This window comes from Gopherus flavomarginatus, chromosome 3, assembly GCF_025201925.1.
Source record: "Gopherus flavomarginatus isolate rGopFla2 chromosome 3, rGopFla2.mat.asm, whole genome shotgun sequence".
Classification (NCBI taxonomy): Eukaryota; Metazoa; Chordata; order Testudines; family Testudinidae; genus Gopherus; species Gopherus flavomarginatus.
Genome location: NC_066619.1, coordinates 162,301,354 through 162,319,648, shown reverse-complemented (window position 1 = coordinate 162,319,648; position 18,295 = coordinate 162,301,354). Strand labels below are relative to the sequence as shown.

At 43.6% G+C, this 18,295-nt stretch overlaps 1 protein-coding gene across 12 annotated transcripts in view; it reads left to right on the top strand.

Moving 5' to 3' along the window:
• The window catches only part of FAM13A (family with sequence similarity 13 member A), a 234,699-nt gene that overhangs the window by 207,052 nt on the left and 9,352 nt on the right, over positions 1-18,295 (top strand). For 11 of the 12 annotated variants that reach the window (XM_050943999.1, XM_050943995.1, XM_050943997.1 and 8 more), the window contains 8 exons: positions 972-1,110; positions 4,239-4,320; positions 4,449-4,669; positions 6,003-6,086; positions 10,179-10,274; positions 11,945-12,028; positions 17,534-17,730; positions 18,021-18,122. In XM_050943999.1, coding sequence (XP_050799956.1) covers positions 972-1,110; positions 4,239-4,320; positions 4,449-4,669; positions 6,003-6,086; positions 10,179-10,274; positions 11,945-12,028; positions 17,534-17,730; positions 18,021-18,122 — 1,005 coding nt within the window. The remainder of the gene's footprint in view (positions 1-971; positions 1,111-4,238; positions 4,321-4,448; positions 4,670-6,002; positions 6,087-10,178; positions 10,275-11,944; positions 12,029-17,533; positions 17,731-18,020; positions 18,123-18,295) is intronic. The other variant, XM_050943998.1, reaches the window with a different exon arrangement.

Here is an 18,295-nt window from a genome sequence, read left to right as displayed (position 1 = left end):
AGATAAAAAGCACTTAAAGTGCTAATGATGAGGAGGAGGTTGCCCAGGTGGTGGCGTGGTGAAAACTGTTGTGATCTCCTACATACTGGTCAATATGTATTTTAAGGGATTTATCATTTGGCCATAAAAACTTTCTCCCTGCTGAAATGTGGTCTGAGATTAGAGGGGTTTTTTTAAATGGAAATAATTTGGACCTGGGAGTGTGGAAATTCTGGTAAAGAATGGCAAAACAAATGTAGACACTCCCCCCCCTCCTTTTTATTACCAGTTCCACGTCATATATAATATATTGATATTTTTAAATTCAGTCTGAACAATGGCACATCACAAGCTCTGCATTTTGGCCCAATGGTAGCTCATCCCAGGTGCTGTTAATCCTGTTTTAGCACGAGGGCTAAAGGTGAACCTGAGCCGCTCCAGAAGTACGAAATACCCTGAAAGTAGCGATGCAGGAGTGGCTCATCACTGACGTTCAGGTGTTTTTATTCGGAGCTCCTGCTCTTTGGGAAATGTTTAAACTCTGGACAATGAATAATGTGAGAATATTCCCTCACCTCCCTCCCCAAACTCCCCTCCCTTGCAGGAAGCCTGGCTTCTGGAGGAAGGGCCAGTTACCAGTTCTCCATCACGTCTCTGGAGTTGGCCACCTAATCTTCAGGTCTTGTACCTCATTTTAGAGAGCAAGTTAGTGGGCCTGCTTTCTCCTAAATTCCCTGCTTAGTTTCTTCAGAATCGCAGCCAACAGTCAACCTATCTACCTTCAATCTAAAGAGACTTAACACCTCATTTCTTGGTCTCACTGCTCCTGGGATGCTAGCCCTTTAGCTACCAATTACATCATGCCTGAATTTGGCTTTATGATGTCTACAAGAGTTGAATGTACTTACAATCAGGTGTAATTGACCCTCTGTGCATGCAGATGTAAACTGGCTGCTTGCATAGGATCTGTCTGCATTCTGTGCTCCCTACAGGAGAAGGAGTTCTTCTTTAGGATCTTGTGAAGATGACCGAGAGGATCTGACACCTGCACAGCTGACCCGGAGGATTCAGGGGCTTAAGAAGAAAATCAGGAAGTTTGAGGACAGATTTGAGGAGGAGAGGAAATACAGAGTAAGTTCTTCGCAAGTGAGCTTATGTAAGCAAAGGAATAGAGCCCAAGCTGACAAGGTCTTCAGGGGAGATTTTCAGATACAGCCTAAGTACCAGGAAACAAAGGGAGGTGGAGCTGCCATACAACCAATGGAAAGCACATATTCATGTGTTAGCACCGCCAAGCGAATTCCCTTCCAAAGCATTAGGTGCTGGGAGTGCATGCAGGAAGTAATCTAAGGCCTGGTCTACACTACGCGTTTAAACCGAATTTAGCAGCATTAAACCGATTTAACCCTGCACCCGTTCACACAATGAAGCCCTTTATATCGATATAAAGGCCTCTTTAAACCGATTTCTGTACTACTCCCCGATGAGAGAAGTAGCACTGAAATCGGTATTGCCATGTCAGATTAGAGTTAGTGTGGCCGCAAATCGACGGTATTGGCCTCCGGGCGGTATCCCACAGTGCACCATTGTGGCCGCTCTGGACAGCAATCTGAACTCGGATGCACTGGCCAGGTAGATAGGAAAAGCCACAAGAACTTTTGAATTTAATTTCCTGTTTGCTCAGCGTAGAGCTCTGATCAACTTGGGTGGCGATGCAGTCCCAAATCCAAAAAGAGCTCCAGCATGGACCGTACGGGAGATACTGGATCTGATCGCTGTATGGGGAGACAAATCTGTTCTATCAGAGGTCCGTTACAGAAGACTAAATGACAAAGCATTTGAAAAAATCTCCAGGCTATGATAGACAGAGGCCACAGCACAGTGCTGTGTGACAAGCGTAACGGAAAGCCAAAGAATGAAATGCACGCTCATAGAGGGGCGGGGGGGCTGATGACTCCAGCTATCTCACAGTCCCCGCAGTCTCTGAAAATCATTTGCATTCTTGGCTGAGCTCCTAATGCCTGAAGGGTCAAAAACATTTTCTCGGGTGTTTCAGGGTATATGTCGTCAATTTACACCCTTCCCCCCACCCCCCGAAAGAAAAGGGGAAAATAAAACGTTTCTCGCCCTTTTTCAGTTTCACCCTATGTCTACTGCATGCTGCTGGTAGACGGGGTGCTGCAGCGCTGAACACCAGCATCCCCTTCCTGGTGGCAGACGGTACAATATGACTGCTATCCCTCGTCATCAGCCCATGAGTGCTCGTGGCTGGCCTCAGTGAGGTCGGCTGGGGGCGCCTGGGTAAAAATGGGAATGACTCCTGGTCATACCCAGCAGATGGTACAGAACAGCTGGTAACCGTCCTCATCATAGCAACTGGAGGCTGAGCTCTATCAGTCCCTTCCTCTCATGTCTAAAGAAAAGACTCTGTACTGCCTGGACTATCATAGCAGCGGGAAGATGCACTCCTCTGCCCCCCTGCCACCCTTTGATGTCCTGCCTGGACTATCATAGCAGCTGGAGGCTTCCTCCCCCTCATTTTATCTCACTAACAAGCCAGTGTTTCTTATTCCTGCATTGTTTATTACTTCATCACACAAATGGGGGGACACTGCCACGGTAGCCCAGGAGGGTTGCGGGAGGAGGGAAGCAACGGGTAGGGTTGTTGCAGGGGCACCACCTAAAATGGCACGCAGCTCTTCATTTCTGCAGGATCTCTGGGGCTCTGACCCAGAGCGGCTGTGCTCTCTGGTTCTCTAGTGCACGTGCCCCATATTCTAGGCAGGACTGACTCTATTTTTAGACAAAACATAAAGAAGGGAATGACCCGGGGAGTCATTCCCATTTTTGTCCATGTGCCCCCGGCTGACCTCAGCGAGGCCAGCCAGAAGCACCCATGACAGCAGCAGATGGTACAAAACGATTGATAACCGTCATCTCATCGCCAATTTACAATGGCAGATAGTGCAATAGGGATGGTAACCGTCTCTGCTACCTTGCAAAGGCAAATGAATGCTGCTGTGTAGCACTGCAGTACCGCGTCTGTCAGCAGCATCCAGTACACATACGGTGACAGTGACAAGGCAAAATGGGCTCCATGGTTGCCATGCTATGGTGTCTGCCAGGGCAATCCAGGGAAAAAGGGCGCAAAATGATTGTCTGCCGTTGCTTTCACGGAGGAAGGATTGAGTGACGACATTTACCCAGAATCACCCGCAACGCTGTTTTTGCACCATCATGCATTGGGATCTCAACCCAGAATTCCAATGGGCGGGGGAGACCACGGGAACTATGGGATAGCTACGGGATAGCTACCCACAGTGCAATGCTCCAGAAATCGACACTAGCCTCGGTACATGGACGCACACCACCGAATTAATGTGCTTAGTGTGGCTGTGTGCACTCAACTTTATGCAATCTGTTTTACAAAACTGGTTTATGTAAAATCGGAATAATCCCATAGTGTAGACATACCCTAAGAAACTGTTAGGATTTTTATTACCTGTTTAGTAAATCTGCCCAAAGCTGGTAATTGTGTGAGAGAATGGCTAAGTTAAACTTCTTATTTATTGACAATTGGGCTGATGGGATGCACATCGTGTTTTAGTGAGGTTCTCACTCTGAGGAAAGCAGTAACTCCAGGGTACTCGTACTCAGGAGGGATGGGGAATGCGCTCCTTGACTTTGGTTCCTTCACACTTGCAAAGTGTTGCTGAGCAGGACATGTGAACTGTACTCCAGTCACTGCTGATGTTTTCATCTGAGGCACAGGAAGCTTTCTAAGGGAGAAAGGATTCACACACACCCACATTTGCTAGTGATTTAACCAGAAAAGGTTAGTTCTGAAACAGTCTTGTCTGTGTTAGGAAAAGCTAGCACCAGACATGCATTGTTTGGCAGCTGAGGCAGATAGCAGTGATGATTCAACGTTTCTTCTTTACAATATAATATCTTGTACTTTCCACGTTCAGAGTGCTTTATGCATATGAATTAACCCTTCCAGCGCCCGTGCATGAGAGTTGTTATCCATGTTTTACAGAGGGAGAAGCCGAGGCAGGAAGTTTTAAGAAAGTCGCCCCAAGCCACAGAGGGTGTTAATAAATAGAATTGTGATTGGAAAGCAGAAGTTCCTGGCTCCCTCTGCTATGGCCAGACCTCTGCTGTAGGCAGTAAACCTGTTTATACAGATCTCGGTTTGAGGTTCTCTCACTGCTCTTTTCAGAATGATTTCACTGTGGATTTCTGTTCTTTTCGTCTAGCCTTCCCACAGTGACAAAGCAGCCAACCCAGAGGTGCTGAAATGGACAAATGAACTGGCAAAATTACGGAAGCAGCTTAAAGGTGAGTAACTGGCAGGGGGAAAATATCCTGGATTGACTTTGACCTATCTTGAAACGCTTCGTGGAGCTATTACCCAGTAACTGAAAATATTCTGTTTTTTCCATCCCCATCCAAAAAAATCCATCTAGAGTCAAAACTAAAGATATCGGAAGAGGATCTGGCTCCTGTGATGCGCCAGCGGAGCAACACGCTCCCCAAGAGCTTTGGGTCACAGCTTGAGAAGGAAGATGACAAGAAGCAAGATCTGTCTGATAAATCTGCAAAACCTGCAGTGGAAGTGACCTTCGACTCCATCCAGAAGAAGCTGCAAGAAAAACGAGCAGAGACGAACCGGCCTGAGGACATTAAGGTACAGTGCATGCAGGTCAGGTTAGATATCAGGACTTCAAATACAGTCCTGTAATGCACAGCTGTATGACAGCTTCTGAAATCCATGCAACATCTTGCAAACTGCTGAGTTTAGAATCTAGTGATATTGATATATGTATAACATACAACATTTTTAAAGTAGTTTTACTTTTCACTGGAGTACTGTAACATCAATTTTTGTCAAATAATCTAATTATGATACTACATTGGTCTTGCTTAGTCTTTCTCTCTCTCTCGTTTTTCCGTGGCATCTCTCACCAGAGGGTTGAAGTACGGAATTGATCATTTAGGTTCTCAAAGAACTATCCACACTGAATTTCATAATGGATTTTGTTCTTTGCCTCTCCCAGGTTCCAAGAAGTGTTTGATATGCTTTTGTTTGTGGGTTTCTCCTTCTCATGTTTGGGTTTCTCTATCTTCTGTTATGACGGGAAGGTTTAGGCAAATCATGTGGGTCTTTTCACATTTTCTGAAGGCGGGATGCTTTGGCTTAGTCTTACATTTCCTGCTAGCTCATTCAAAGTCGATTGCCCTTGTCTGAGGGCACTTTATCTGCACTCTTAAGAGTTTCGTATCTGGCCCTGTTAACTACATGGTTGTCTTTGAGGGTGATTGGCAGAGAAGCGGTCTCGATCTGATGTAGCCAGTTCCTGAAATGTTGATAGCCTTGTACATTAAGGCCTTGAGTTTGCTGACATGTCTACTAAGCAAAACCTTTTTTTGAAAAACAAAAATGTAATCTCTGACAACTGCTTTTAGAAAAGGTGCAGACAGAATTCTCTCATCACTTCGGATTTGCAAGACAAAAAGCTGCAAGCTGAGAGATTTCAAAAGTGCTCGTTCTGTGTGGGCTACTGTAATATTGAGTGCAGTGATGGGACAAGAGAATGAATGGTGTTGGATTCGAAGGGCAAGTGTCTCGTGAAAGACTTACACTATTATGTCCTCTTACTTCAAAATAAATAATAAACTTTAACAATTAAAGCATTTTACATTTTCAAAGCACGGAAAAAACTAATGAATCCCCTAGATGAACACACAAACCCGTACCCCTGAAATCTAAATGTCATTTAGCTGTAAGTTGTTTCCATAGCACATAACATGGGTCCGTTATGGTAACAATTTTTTAAAGTGCATCACAGGATAAGGGATTCAGGGAAGTAGTGGCAAGTATTGCAGGCTTTATTGCAAAATAATGTGGCTTAATCTTTCAGAGTACAGTATGAATGCAGATAAGGCTAAAGCCCAGTGCTCTCTGAGTGCAGAAATGTGACTTTTTTTTTCTCTTCCTCCTCGCTCCATCTTTTATATAGGACATGACTAGAGATGAGATATCAGCTGAGAAAGTGGCTCTTCAGAAAGCACTCTTGTATTATGAAAGCATTCATGGAAGACCGGTACGTACAGCCACACCCATGTAAAATAGTTGCTTGAATTGTCTTCGCCTTTCATAGTTAACCTCCCTCCACCTTATAAGTACACTAACACCTACGCTGGTGGGGAAAAAAGCGCAATGATTTTGTTAATCAGTCCCAGCCCCTTTACTCAGTGCAATCACTCATCTGGTGAGAAGTGTTTTTAGCCTTGCATTAACTGCAAAGTTTGGTGTCTATCAGAGCAACAGGCTCTTAATTATGATTGGTATCCCTGAGCCTTGTGCTGGTGGAGGCTGGCTGGATGTAAAAGGAAACTCATTTGTGACGTTGATAATATGAGAGAGCGCAAATTCATTTGTCACCTTTCTGAGACCGTTGTAACAATTGTTTAAACAGCGCACACCTCTGGTAAATGCTAAAGTTTTCTAGTTCCACTTCGCCTGCTTTCTGCTGCCAATGTATCCGAAGGTGCCAAGTTGGCAAATTCTCTCTCCCCTTCATTGTGCTGATGCTTTGGAGTCTCTGATCTCTTTCTTTTCCCTCACACCTGAAATATTTGCTTCTCAGCCTGTTGTTCTAAAATTATTTACTTTAATTTCCCCCTCTCAATGCTATCTACATGGCTGCTCAAAGGCCACATGATTATTACTGCCTACACTCAGCCATCTAGGTATTAGACTTTTATTACTGTGTAAGGCACAGCAACAAACCATTCCAGGGAAGTAATTTGTGTTTCCTGTCTCCTTTCTGAGTCTGGATTCTGCTCTCACAGTGATGTAAATCAGGGGTAATCCCCCACTGAAGTTAATGAATGTACACCCATGTAAAACCAGTGTGGGGGCAGAATCTGGCCTGTTGTTATAATATATTTTTCTTTGTTTTTTAGTAGCATAACTATTTAATTGTTTTAAATAAGCTACTTTTACAACCCAGCAAAACTGAACCTAGTAGCAAGGAAGGCTACAGCTGACCAGCTTTCCTGTTTCCAACTACTGGCATTACTACAGTGGAAAAGTACTGAGAGATCTAGGATAATGTGGACAGTTGGGCCACTTAAAATAAAATAAAAAAACAACAAAAATCAGTGGAGCTCAGATTTATTGTGTAACTGGGTCTGCACTGGTGTCAGATGAGCATGCAGAGGTAGGGACTGAACAGCTATAGTTAAACCAGAGAATCTATTTTTGCAGAATTCCTGGAGCCACTCTAATGAAGCAAGAAATGATCTGTTCTTCATTAGCTGCTGTTTGCCACATGGCGTGGGCCTGAAATTTTGACCAAAGGCTCCGTTATGCTAACTGATTTTTCATAGAATTGTAAGATTGGAAGGGACCTCAAGAGGTCATGTAGTCCAGTCCCCTACGCTCAGGGCAGGACTAAGTATTATCTAGACCATCCCTGGCAGGTGTTTATGTAACTTCCTCTTACAAATCTCCTTTGAGTGAGATTCCACCACCTCCCTAAGCAATTTATTCCAGTGCTTAACCACCCTGACAGGAAGTTTTTCCTAATGTCCTACCTAAACTGCCTTTGCTGCAATTTATGCCATTAATCCTCAGAGGTTAAGAAGAAAAATTTTTCTCCCTCCTCCATGTAACAATCTTTTATGTTCTTGAAAACTGTTATCATGTCCCCTCTCTGTCTTCTCTTTTCCAGACTAAACAAACTCAGTTTGTTCAATCTTCCTTCACAGGTCATGTTTTCTAGACCTTTAATCATTTTTGTTGCTCTTCTCTGGATTTTCTGCAATTTCTTCACATCTTTCCTGAAATGCGGTGCCCAGAACTGGACACAATACTCTAGCTGAGGCCTAATCAGTGCAGAGTAGAGCAGAAGAATTACTTCTCGTATCTTGCTTACGACACTCCTGCTTATACATCCCAGAATCATGTTTGCTTTTTTTTGCAACCTTGTCAGACTGTTGACTCATATTTAGTTTCTGATCCACTATGACCCCTCGATCCCTTTCCGCAGCACTCTTTCCTAGGCAGTCATTTCCCATTTTGTATGTATGCAACTGATCGTTCCTTCCAAAGTAGAGTACTTTACATTTGTCCTTTATTGAATTTCATCCTATTTACTTCAGACCATTTCTCTAGTTTGTGTAGATCGTTTTGAATTTTAATCCTATCCTCCAAAGCACATGCAACCCAAACCAGCCTGGTATCAGCCACAAACTTTATAAGTGTACTCTCTATGCCATTATCGAAATCAATAATGAAAATATTCAGATATACAGATAGGGACCACACATCTGGAAGAACCTCTAGTGACGGGTAAGAAGCCTCCATTTCCTCTGCACACTTAGAGATTCTTTTTCCCAGTCCAAACCTTATTTTTTTTTATTTTTTACAAAACATGGGAGTTTATCCTCTTTGAGATGGCATTAACTGACGGTTCGGTTCTTTCCCTCAACAGGCACCTTCTCATGTTGTTTTCTAACCCTTAAGGACAGCATGGTCCAACAGCAAAGCAGTGCCAGGGCATTCTACCCATTTTTGGGTCCCAACATAGCCTAGGCAGGGAGGATTCACCACTGCATTACTCCATTTTGTGCCCTTGTAACACCATTAAAACCATCTAGTTACAGACAATAGTTCACAGTTTACAAGGCAACACTGACTGCACCAGTAATGAATATAATCACATCAGCATGAAACCCAGTGAAGACGTGGTGAACCTGGCCTTGCGAGTCCTGTAAATGGGTGGTGTATCTCTGGGCTCCGTACTGCTGGTTACATTCCTCCCTTCTATCCAAAACACCCAACCAACCCCCGCAAAAACACCTTTAGAGAAAAAAACTCAAACCTATCCTGAAAAGAATCAACCTAAAACAAAACAGCAAAAAAGTAAATTAATAAAATCTAAACTATCCAAAGTGCACACCCTACCCCAAGCAGAGTTTTTACATGAGGGACTTTTCTATTGCTATCGGTTTTACGTGGGAGTTGCTCAGATACTACAGTGATGAGCAGCATTTTAAAATCCTAATGTAGGTAGATAGAAATGACATCACAGTTAAAGGCCCTGCCCTAAGAGCCTCCTAATGTAAACTTAGAGCCAAGATACAGTGGAAGGACAGACCCAGGGTGGCGGTAAGACACTGGTGAATAAAATGAAGAGGATAAACTACATGGTCATGTGAAATAGTCTAGTTGCTGGTTTCCAGTCTCACCCACAAGATATTAAAGATACAGAAACCCATTTAAGCAAACGATTCTGTAGAAGTGTAGAGCTTCACTTTCTCATGTACCACTCTTAGCTAGTGTCGCTTTAAATCTCCCCCTCTCTTCTCCTACATTCTCCGCAGTCATTACAAGGGAGTTTTGCTCCCTAGCTTTGTTCCAGAAGATGAGCTGGAGAGTAAAATGAGCAATTCTATGCTAACAACTTGCAGGCATCTTAGGGGAGAAAGTGCAGAGGCAGAGGAGGGTCATTGCAATGTCATTTTACATAAGGGCTGTAGCTCAGCATGCTTGGGGAGGGGCCTCCAAGGGAAGGCAGTTAGTCATCACAGCTCCTTTCCTTTGTTCCTAGGTCTGTTCTGGGATTCCAGACACAAGACTGTGGGTGTGAGCCCTGTGCTTTTGGCCACGAGTACAGAAGTGGCCATAGACGCAGACTGCCTAGTGTGTGTGTGTTGGGGTGGGGGTTATGATGAGGACAAATGAATACTAGCTTGAGCCTAAATGTCTTAACCTCCGATTAACCATATTACAAAAGCATCACACAGCTGGAAGTTATGCCAGGGATTGGAAGAGCAGGGCTAAAGGTACACTGGCAGGTCAGAGTGGCAAAGTTCATAGAATATCAGGTTGGAAGGGACCTCAGGAGATCATCTAGTCCAACCCCCTGCTCAAAGCAGGGCCAATCCCCAGACAGATTTTTACTCCAGTTCTCTAAATGGCCCCCTCAAGGATTGAACTCACAACCCCGGGTTTAGCAGGCCAATGCTCAAACCACTGAGCTCTCCCTCCCCCCATACTAATCTCAGGACCATTGCCGTTAGCACACCGTTCTTTTGAACCCAGATAAATGAGGGTGCAGGAGCTTACATTACAGACTAGAGTATCTGCTGCCAGCCTCATGGTCCCATTCTTTCTTGCTTTTCAGGTAACAAAAAATGAGCGCCAGGTGATGAAGCCTTTGTATGACAGGTACCGCTTGGTCAAACAGATCCTCTCCAGGGCCAACACCATCCCTGTTATTGTGAGTACAGCACTTCTCTAGGGGGGATTGCTTTGGTTTGGTGAGGGAGCTTTTTGGGTGGGAGGAGGACAGGAGAATCACACGTCTGCACAGTTACAGAGGCCCAACCTCCCTGGTCACCAAAGAACCAAGTATCTGAACGACTGCAAGTCAATGATACCATAGCAACTGGGACTAGTGTCGAGCTGGTCAAGGACTCCAGTGCCCCAGAGCTGGATGTTGAGCACTTTTCACCTTCTGGTGCTCCTCCTTCCACTGGGTTGCTGTTGATTTTTCACTACATGGTTTTTGGCTAAGGCCTCACCTCCTTTTTCCCTCAACATCGTAGACTCGGTGTTGGTTACTTACATTGGCAGGAATAGAGACTTGTGTCTTGCCTACGCTGCTGAGGAGCTCAACTGCATCAGCAGCCAGACTGCCCAGTCTCCCAATCTGCAACACTTACTAGCAGAATACACAAATGTCTGCTGCTGCTTTCTAAGTTGATGCAAGGAGTGCTACCGCTTCCACGGAGTCCCACACATCTGTCCTGCAGGGCCATTGTCATCCGCTCCACCGACATGCTTTTATCTTCAGTGACCCAAATTTGAAGCTCCTTGCGTCACACATCTGGTATTGCTCTTGTCACTGGCCCTAAAATTATCGTACTATAAAATACATATGCACATTCATTTCGCCCGGCCAGTGAAAGTAAGCTGTTTTATATTGGTTTCTGCCTGCTCTTTGTTTCATGAATGATCCTTTGTCCTTTCACTATTGCGAGGCCATGCTTGTGTCTTGGCAGCTGTTTGGACAGGGTGTCTGTTCAGAAGAACAGACCGGCGAAGTGTTACTCAGAGCAGTCAGACACACTGGCAAGCACACTTTTCTGGGCGTTCTCTGCATGTCCTGTTGTATTTTTTTTTTTAAATCCCGAAACTCCTGGAATCACTGTTGTGATTAGTCCCCTGTATGAACTAGATACGTAAGGCTAGCAAGTAGAAGGAAGCTTTCCAACCCAGCAGCCACCTCTTGGCAGTTTACAGCCAGCTTCTCCAAGGAGCTCAGTTCCCATTCAGGCACCAAAATGAAATGACCAGAATTTCAAAAGTGCTCAGTCAGCCCCCAGCAGCTGCCATTGAGAGCAATGGGGCATGTCTTTCCCCTTTCCCCACCTCTCTGAGAACAGTGGGAGCTCTTGGGGGCAGAGCACCTTCGCAGATCCAGCCATGTCAATTAAGTGCCTAAATGAGAACTGAGTTATTGAAAGTTTGGCCTCAGCCATGAGTGCTGAGCGCTTTCGAAAATCGGCCTGTGGAGTTTTGCAGGGCATATAACGTAGCTGCAGAGAGCCACATGTTGTCTTTATACATCTATGGGGTTGCTTTTTTTTTGTTTTCCCCTTCCTTAAAGCATTTATTTTCCCGCTCATGCACAGCTGGCCCTTCCATGCATAGTGTTGTGTTTGCCTGCACTTGGCACTGATGTCCATTGCTAAGCAGCGACTTGAAAAAAAACAAAACCTTTCTCTGCTTCAAGGTTTTTTCCAGAAGTTTTTTCTTTTTAAGAAGCAGTTTTCTTATGATGATCTGGATGAGCTAAAAGAGTCATGGAGATGAGGAGAGCAAGAGAACAGGTGGTGGAGGAGAAAGGGGTTCACAATATAACCTACTTGTTAACACCTGTCACAGGGTTCCCCCTCCAGCAAGCGGAGAAGCCCTTTGCTGCAGCCAATTATCGAGGGCGAAACAGCTTCCTTCGTCAAGGAGATAAAGGTGAAGACCTCCAGCTGCTAACTAATTGCTCAGTCTGCATCAGTTTTCCCTTCCTGCCAATGACAGAGATTGATTGATTTTTTTCATTAGTATTGATTCTTTGCAGTGTCGCCAAAAAAAAATCATCAGTAGCTGCTTAAGCCTAGCCAATTCTGAACAAATCCCTCCTTTATGTTACTGCAGATCAGCCTACAGTATTTCCTTGGCTTTGTGTTTTTCCTGTCCACACGTATTTTACTTTGTAAAAACTTCACGATTATTGGTTGCACCTCTGCTTTCTTTTGCTTTTGAATATTCCCCACCAGTTTTTTGCTGTTCTTTTTCTCGCACCAAAGCTCTGAGGCGTTTATGCCACATCACAGCTGGGTTGGGCTTTCCCAGAACACAAATAGGTTATAGCTAGCACACTCGTATAGGTTATGGAAATTTACCCACCCCTGTTCGCCTCCTGGCTGTGTTCAGTTCTTATTTTACACTTTGAAACTACACTTCTAGAAGCAGAGTAAGTACAGCTTAGTAACGTTAGTGAATTTTTGATCTGGTTTGTTTGGCTGGATTTTTTTTTTTGACTCTGTGCAGCCATGGGTTGGTATTTCCCAGTGTTAAGCACTGATATGAAAACATTGGGCCAGATTCATTACTGCATGTGCCTTAAATAGTTAACGCCCTAGGGATTAATTTGGTCCATATTACTTTTGTCCAGGAAAGGTCCAATCACCAGCACCAAGGGGCTTAGCATATGACACAATTATCTGCATGCTTGTTATTGCCATCACAGTATGAAAAAGAGAAACATGCTGCAATGCATTCTGATTTCATGCTCATTTCTCTGTTAACCATCCAAAACTGGGTAATATTACAGATACCATGAACTAAATATTATTTAATTATAATTATTGCAGGCTAAATATTAATTGCATATATGAAGTACATATGAATTAAGGTGAAGTTACAATATCATACGTGTTAAGTGGCTTTGTGTTTACATAGCTGCTTATCCCTCAGTGAATTGTTCTTAATATTTAATAGATAATTGCTGAACCAAGCCTGAATTAAGGGCTATATTCTTGTAAAGTGTCCTCTAATTTTACACCACCAACTTTGCGCTGTGATTTCTTTCCAACTCCAGGAGTCATTGCAATATGTGTAGACATACCTGAGCTAGCTTTAATCTAGCTAGCATGGGTACCAGCAGTAGTGAAGTTGTGGCTATCTGCCCAAGAGCTTGTCTGCACTTAACACACTCCAGCGGCAGAGCTGGGTTGCAGCCACACTTCAGTGTAGACTATACCTACGCCGCTGGGAGGGGTTCTTCTATTGGCATAAATAGTCCACCTCCCTGAGAGGCTGTAGCCAGGTCAATTCATTGGAAAGTTTGTTCACTAGGAAAACTGATGCACTGTAGTGTTGGGTTTTAAATTGTGTATTTGTAATTGTGTATTTTAGAATGTTTTAAGGTGCTGGGAGCGCCAAATGCCCACAAAGGTGAAAAAATAACTAAAAATAAATGGATTGCAGATGCAAATAGTCACATGCAGTAACAGTCTGATTGGCTGCAGAAGTGAATTGATTGTGGGGACAAAATTCGAGGCCAGGTCGAGGCCCATTTAAAATCATGCTCCTACGTGTTTGTCAGGCATTTCCAATTGAATTCTCACTAAAGAGCCTTCTGATTCACTCCCTTCAGTTCAAGGAGCTGAAATCTTTGCGGATGATCTGTGACTATAAATTGTAATCTGAGGCACTAATGCCCCGGACAAGTGACAATTCTGTGCTATGTCTGATGGTGTCTGGTTCCAGTTGGCAAAAGCTAGTAGATGTTTTTGAATCGCACTACTCCTTGGCAGTCGTGACAGCGAGTACAGTGCGGTTAGAAATGGAAAAAGCTACCTGAACTAGCCCCACTGGGATAGATTTCATTGACATAATATCCATAGCCCTCTAGAGGGGGAGGGATCTAAAGTAATCAGTTTTTAAATTTCTCTCCCTGTGGCAAAGGAGAGTAGCAGACACTCCCAGACATCTGAGCAGGTGCTGTTGTCACCTTCTGCGTTCTTCATTGCTTTTATCATAGCACTTAGGGCTAGTGTGCACAGCACCCTGTACCTGAATGCAGAAACCCACGCACTGCACTCTGAATTAGCCAGCAGGATGAGGTGTGAGAACAGTACACAACCGAAGGCACTGGCAATCATTTTTCCTTGGCCTAAGTTTTATAACTGGCAGTGAAACTGTGCCATGGTCTGTCTCTAGAAAAGCTTTAAAATCTAATCATCAATCAGAAATCACATTATCTTTTATCTGTTCCCTGCTGTTTTCCTTCTGATGTTTTCAGGTTTCTGTTTTTATTTAGTTTGTCCCCGGCTAGCCAGTGGGTGCTCCATCTGTCGTCATTCTCAGTCTGTGGCTTCAGATTACATTTCCCTGGGAAAGGCCACTGACCTCATAACCACAAGACTACGGGCCAAATCCAGACCTGGTATATTTTTGGCAATTTATAGACTCATAGACTCTAGGACTGGAAGGGACCTCGAGAGGTCATCGAGTCCAGTCCCCTGCCCTCATGGCAGGACCAAATACTGTCTAGACCATCCCTAATAGACATTTATCTAACCTACTCTTAAATATCTCCAGAGATGGAGATTCCACAACTTCCCTAGGCAATCTATTCCAGTGTTTAACTACCCTGACGGTTAGGAACTTTTTCCTAATGTCCAACCTAAATCTCCCTTGCCGCAGTTTAAGCCCATTGCTTCTTGTTCTATCATTGGAGGCTAAGGTGAACAAGTTTTCTCCCTCCTCCTGATGACACCCTTTTAGATACCTGAAAACTGCTATCATGTCCCCTCTCAGTCTTCTCTTTTCCAAACTAAACAAACCCAATTGTTTCTGCCTTCCTTCATAGGTCATGTTCTCAAGACCTTTAATCATTCTCGTTGCTCTTCTCTGGACCCTCTCCAATTTCTCCACATCTTTCTTGAAATGCGGTGCCCAGAACTGGACACAATACTCCAGCTGAGGCCTAACCAGGGCAGAGTAAAGCGGAAGAATGACTTATCGTGTCTTGTTTACAACACACCTGTTAATGCATCCCAGAATCACGTTTGCTTTTTTTGCAATAGTATCACACTGTTGACTCATATTAAGCTTGTGGTCCACTATGACCCCTAGATCTCTTTCTGCCATACTCCTTCCTAGACAGTCTCTTCCCATTCTGTATGTGTGAAACTGATTGTTCCTTCCTAAGTGGAGCACTTTGCATTTATCTTTATTGAACTTCATCCTGTTTACCTCAGACCATTTCTCCAGTTTGTTCAGATCATTTTGAATTTTGACCCTGTCCTCCAAAGCAGTTGCAATCCCTCCCAGTTTGGTATCGTCTGCAAACTTAATAAGCGTACTTTCTATGCCAACATCTAAATCGTTGATGAAGATATTGAACAGAGCCGGTCCCAAAACAGACCCCTGCGGAACCCCACTTGTTATACCTTTCCAGCAGGATTGGGAGCCATTAATAACTACTCTCTGAGTACGGTTATCCAGCCAGTTATGCACCCACCTTATAGTAGCCCCATCTAAATTGTACTTTCCTAGTTTATCTATAAGAATGTCATGCGAGACCGTATCAAATGCCTTACTAAAGTCTAGGTATATCACATCCACCGCTTCTCCCTTATCCACAAGGCTCGTTATCCTATCAAAGAATACTATCAGAATAGTTTGACATGATTTGTTCTTTACAAATTCATGCTGGCTATTCCTTATCACCTTACCACCTTCCAAGTGTTTGCAGATGATTTCTTTAATTACTTGCTCCATTATCTTCCCTGGCACAGAAGTTAAACTAACTGGTCTGTAGTTTCCTGGATTGTTTTTATTTCCCTTTTTATAGATGGGCACTATATTTGCCCTTTTCCAGTCTTCTGGAATCTCCCCCGTCTCCCATGATTTTCCAAAGATAATAGCTAGAGGCTCAGATACCTCCTCTATTAACTCCTTGAGTATTCTAGGATTACACATCATTGACCTCAGTGGATTCCGACCTGAGTACACAAGCTCTGAATCTGGCTCTGTTGCTTCCTTACTGAGTGAAGCAGAAGGAGATCTAGGTTTGAAAGGGAGAAAGATCTTATAGAAACAGATGAAATACTAGCAAAGGGAACGCAGGAGAAACAGCAAAGGAAGTGGCTCTTTTTGGCCCCAGTTCAGCAATGTGTTTTAGCATACATCGTTTCCTTCAGGACTTCATTGGGACTGCCCAGGAGCTCATTAAACCTAGAGTGTCCGTCAGTACCTTGCTGAACCAGGCGTGTCAGTCCCTGTTTAAAATATTTCTTCCCTATCCTATTATTTATTTATTTTATCTCATTTGCTATCTCATTCCCTTGCTACCTATATTTTGGCATACAACTGGCTTACAGCAACTTAGCTTGATGTGAGAGGAGGACAGGGCTCAATTGTTTAGAAGCCAGAACAAAATCTGAACAAATAACTCAATCCCAGAACAGGTTCCTCTTTGGGAGCACCAGATTGTGGGTGTGTAGTTGGGTGTGCAGAGCCCTTCACATTGTGTAGCCGTAAACAAAGGGAGCTTTCACTTAGCCAGGCCCCCAAGTGCATCTTGAAGGAAGCGCTCTCACTAAAGTATTTCAGCTTTTTAATGTTTAGCATTGTATTTTTCCAGACAACAAACAATCCATCTGGGGACAGAACTGGTAACAGATCAAGTCAACAACAACTGCGTTTTACACACTCACTCTCACTCTATCGTATAATTGAAATTCTGGGCTGAGTTCAGTGTTCTAGTTTAATCAAGATAGACAGTCTAATTCTTGAACTCCTCTATTGGACTGAAATTTCACAAACCTTCCCTTTGTAACTCCTTGTTGCAACACAAATCAGTCCTTTAGCTCTCTGGTTCTGACAGGTTCCTTGCTTGTTCTATCCTCACCATATGTAAAGTTATCGGCAACATGCCAAGTGCTACAGAGCCCTTTGCGAGGCATCCACCGCAGGGGAGGTTTAATGCAAATTAATGTGGCAGCTTGTGGATTTGTCACAACTAAATTACTGATGGGCTTAGGTGTGGAAGACGACTGGCACCACTGAGACATTGTGTCCAATAGTTGTCAAGTTTGGAAGTACTTGTAGCTTAATCAAGAATACTGAAAACAAATGAACAAACAATAGCAGGCTGCCAAGAATTCTGATTTTTCTTCATCATGGTGATTCTGCCGCACTTTGTCTCACTAACAAAGCTGAATTTGTGGTGGTGGTTTCTACTAATAATGGGTTGGGGCTCTGTGTGTGTGGAAGGGGGTTACTACTGGTACTTTAGTGCACTGTAAATCTTAGAGCAATTAAGGTGCTGTCTCTGTCTATTGACCACTTTCCATATCTGTAGCCCAGTGCTTGTGGTGAAAGAATATAATATGCGGGTTGTGTCTGCAGATCTCTCTCAAGTAGTAACCCCTTGTTATGGGGGCTCTGTCTCTCTTTCTGTAGGAGGAAGAGGAGGGTTCCGACGAGGACAGCACCGTAAAACCAGATTTCACAGTCACCCTGAAACCAGATTTCAGCGTGCGGAGTTTCCTGGATCAACTAGAAGATGAGGCTGATGGCTTCATTTCTCCAGTGGATGATAAGATGCCTTCAAAGAGCAGCCAGGACATGGGGCTTTCTACCCTCCATGCTGCTTCTATGTATGTCATATTTCTTGTACTATACCAAGTGTGGGCCTAGGTGCAGCAAACCACAGCATTTGCTTAAATCTCATTGAAGCCAAAGGGACCTTAGCACATGGTTAAAGTTAAGCAAATGCTAGTTGTTTTGCTGATCAATGATGGGACTGTTCACATTCTTACACTTAAGAGTCATGTCAATTTGTTAGGGAGTGTTTGTAGGATTGGCTACATATATTTTGGTAGAATTACTATACCACTCCTGTTTTAATTTTATATGTAATTTTTATATCTATACTTTAACCCTACAGGCCAGAACTCTTAGAGCAGCTCCAAGAAGTCAGGGAAGAGAAAAAACAGTTCAGAAAAAAGTTGAGAGAATTTGAAGATACTTTTTTCCGAGAAAATGGAAGGTATTTCATATCTAATTCATCCATCTATCTCTATAGCTACTGCCAGTAATACTTACTGAGAGCAAAAGGCTTTGAAAATAGAAAGTGCCCTAAGTATGCTACCAAATTAATCCTCACTTTATCATCCTCAATTTGTTGATAGGGAAGCTGGGATACAGAGCATCTGTTCCAAG